We start from the raw sequence: 1,800 nt of genomic DNA, 5'->3' as shown, positions 1-1,800 counted from the left end.
GTGCCCGGTGCTCGGGCGGTCCCGGTGCTCGGGCGGTGCCGCGCCCCGGTTCCTGCGCGGACGGAGCCGCCGTTTCCTTTCCTCCCGCAGTCGCGGAGCCATGTCCGGGTTCCTGGAGAGCCTGCGCTGCTCGGAGTGCGTGGACTGGGGCGAGAAGCGCAACACCATCGCCTCGGGGGCCGCGGGGGTGCTGGTACGGCCCCGCCCTGCTCCCCACTTTTGGCTTTTCTGAACTGAGATAAAAATCAGGAGCGGTTTGGGAGCCTCTGCTCCCGCGTTCCGAGCGGAAGGATGGGAGGAAACGGCCTCAAGTTGTGCCAGTTGGATAAAAGGGGAAATTTCTCCAGGGAAGGGTGGCCAGGCAGTGCTGGAGTCGCTGTCTCTGGGAATGGTTAAAAAACACCTGGATGTGGCATTTGGGGACACGGTTTAACCACGGCGGGTTGGAACTGATGATTTCAGAAGCTGCTCCAGCCTTAGCAATCCCAGGGAAAGGAAGAACAGGGATACACTGTCCCTGTGTGTAGCAGCAGAGTTACTGACAAAATCCGGCCTGGTTTCCTCCGTGCATTTTTTAAAATTTCACCATTTTTCACAATTTCCAGAATGTTAAAATAGCTGCTGGAGTGAGTAAATCCCTGGCTTTGCAGACAGCTCGATCCCAAAGTAATGGTGTCACAGTTTAGTCTGGGTTGGAGGCTGTAAGGCTGTTCCAATATTGATGTTTTTCTAGAGCCATCTCACAGGCTGAGGACAGGCTCTGTGAGTGTTTTAAGCTCTGTATTTTAAGCTTTATCTGCATTTTAAGCTCTGTATTTTAAGCTTTATCTGTATTTTAAACTCTGTATTTTAAGCTTTATCTGCATTTTAAGCTCTGTATTTTAAGCTTTATCTGTATTTTAAACTCTGTATTTTAAGCTTTATCTGCATTTTAAGCTCCTTTTCCCCCCAGTTTTTCACAGGTTGGTGGATCATCATCGATGCTGCTGTGAAATACCCTCAGGTGGAAGACTTCAACCATTCCTACCATGCCTGTGGGGTGATAGCCACCATTGCATTCCTCATGTGAGTGTGGAAAAGTTGTAAAATTTCAACAGTTTAATAGTCATAAAATAGTATATTTATAAAATATTTTGTAGTAAATGAAAATAATATATTTAATAAAATTTTAAAGTATATTTATAAATTATTCATAAGTTATATTTATAAATTGTTTTCTCCAATGACACTGGACAAACCAACAGTCCATCAAATTTCTCCTTCTCTATAAAAGAATGCAAACCAATAAGTTGTTTACAGAAAGTGTGTGAGAAAGTTCATTACAAGAGTGTAAACATCAGAAGCCTTAGAAAATCTTAAAAAATCAGGCAACAGCCATATGATGTGCACTTTTCACACAAGGCCCCACCCCAGCAGGGCAGAGAGAGTGAAAAGGAGATTTTTAATGTCACTTTTGTCCCCTTTTCCCCAGGATCAACGCTGTGTCCAACGGGCAGGTGCGGGGGGACAGCTACAGCGAGGGCTGCCTGGGCCAGACAGGTACCAGGGCTGGGGTCCCTGTTAATTTTATATTTTCTGATAAAAAAAATTATTTTTGGGGGGATTTTTTTTCTGGGAAGCTGAGAAGCTCCAGAGAAAAATGAAAACAATAATTATCTGATTTGTTTTTCTTGCGTTTTGTTGGTTTGGAGATTGTTTATTAAACAGGTGATTGTTTTATTGGTTTCATGTAAATTGTTTTTATTTATCAGGGGCTATTATTGATCATATGTTATTATATATTCTATTATATTTATCATT

The 1,800-nt window shown here is 43.4% G+C and overlaps 1 protein-coding gene across 1 annotated transcript in view; it reads left to right on the top strand.

Moving 5' to 3' along the window:
• Window positions 1-52: 52 nt before the first annotated feature.
• The window catches only part of TMEM50A (transmembrane protein 50A), a 4,269-nt gene continuing 2,521 nt past the window's right edge, over window positions 53-1,800 (top strand). Inside the window, exons 1-3 of the mRNA XM_005427096.2 lie at window positions 53-193; window positions 953-1,065; window positions 1,472-1,539. Of these exons, the coding sequence (XP_005427153.1) occupies window positions 101-193; window positions 953-1,065; window positions 1,472-1,539 (274 nt within the window). The 5' untranslated portion in view covers window positions 53-100. The remainder of the gene's footprint in view (window positions 194-952; window positions 1,066-1,471; window positions 1,540-1,800) is intronic.

Source organism: Geospiza fortis, unplaced genomic scaffold (genome assembly GCF_000277835.1).
Source record: "Geospiza fortis unplaced genomic scaffold, GeoFor_1.0 scaffold432, whole genome shotgun sequence".
NCBI lineage: Eukaryota > Metazoa > Chordata > Aves > Passeriformes > Thraupidae > Geospiza > Geospiza fortis.
Note: the sequence above shows the minus strand (reverse complement) of the source record. Positions and strands in the feature narration are given on the sequence as shown.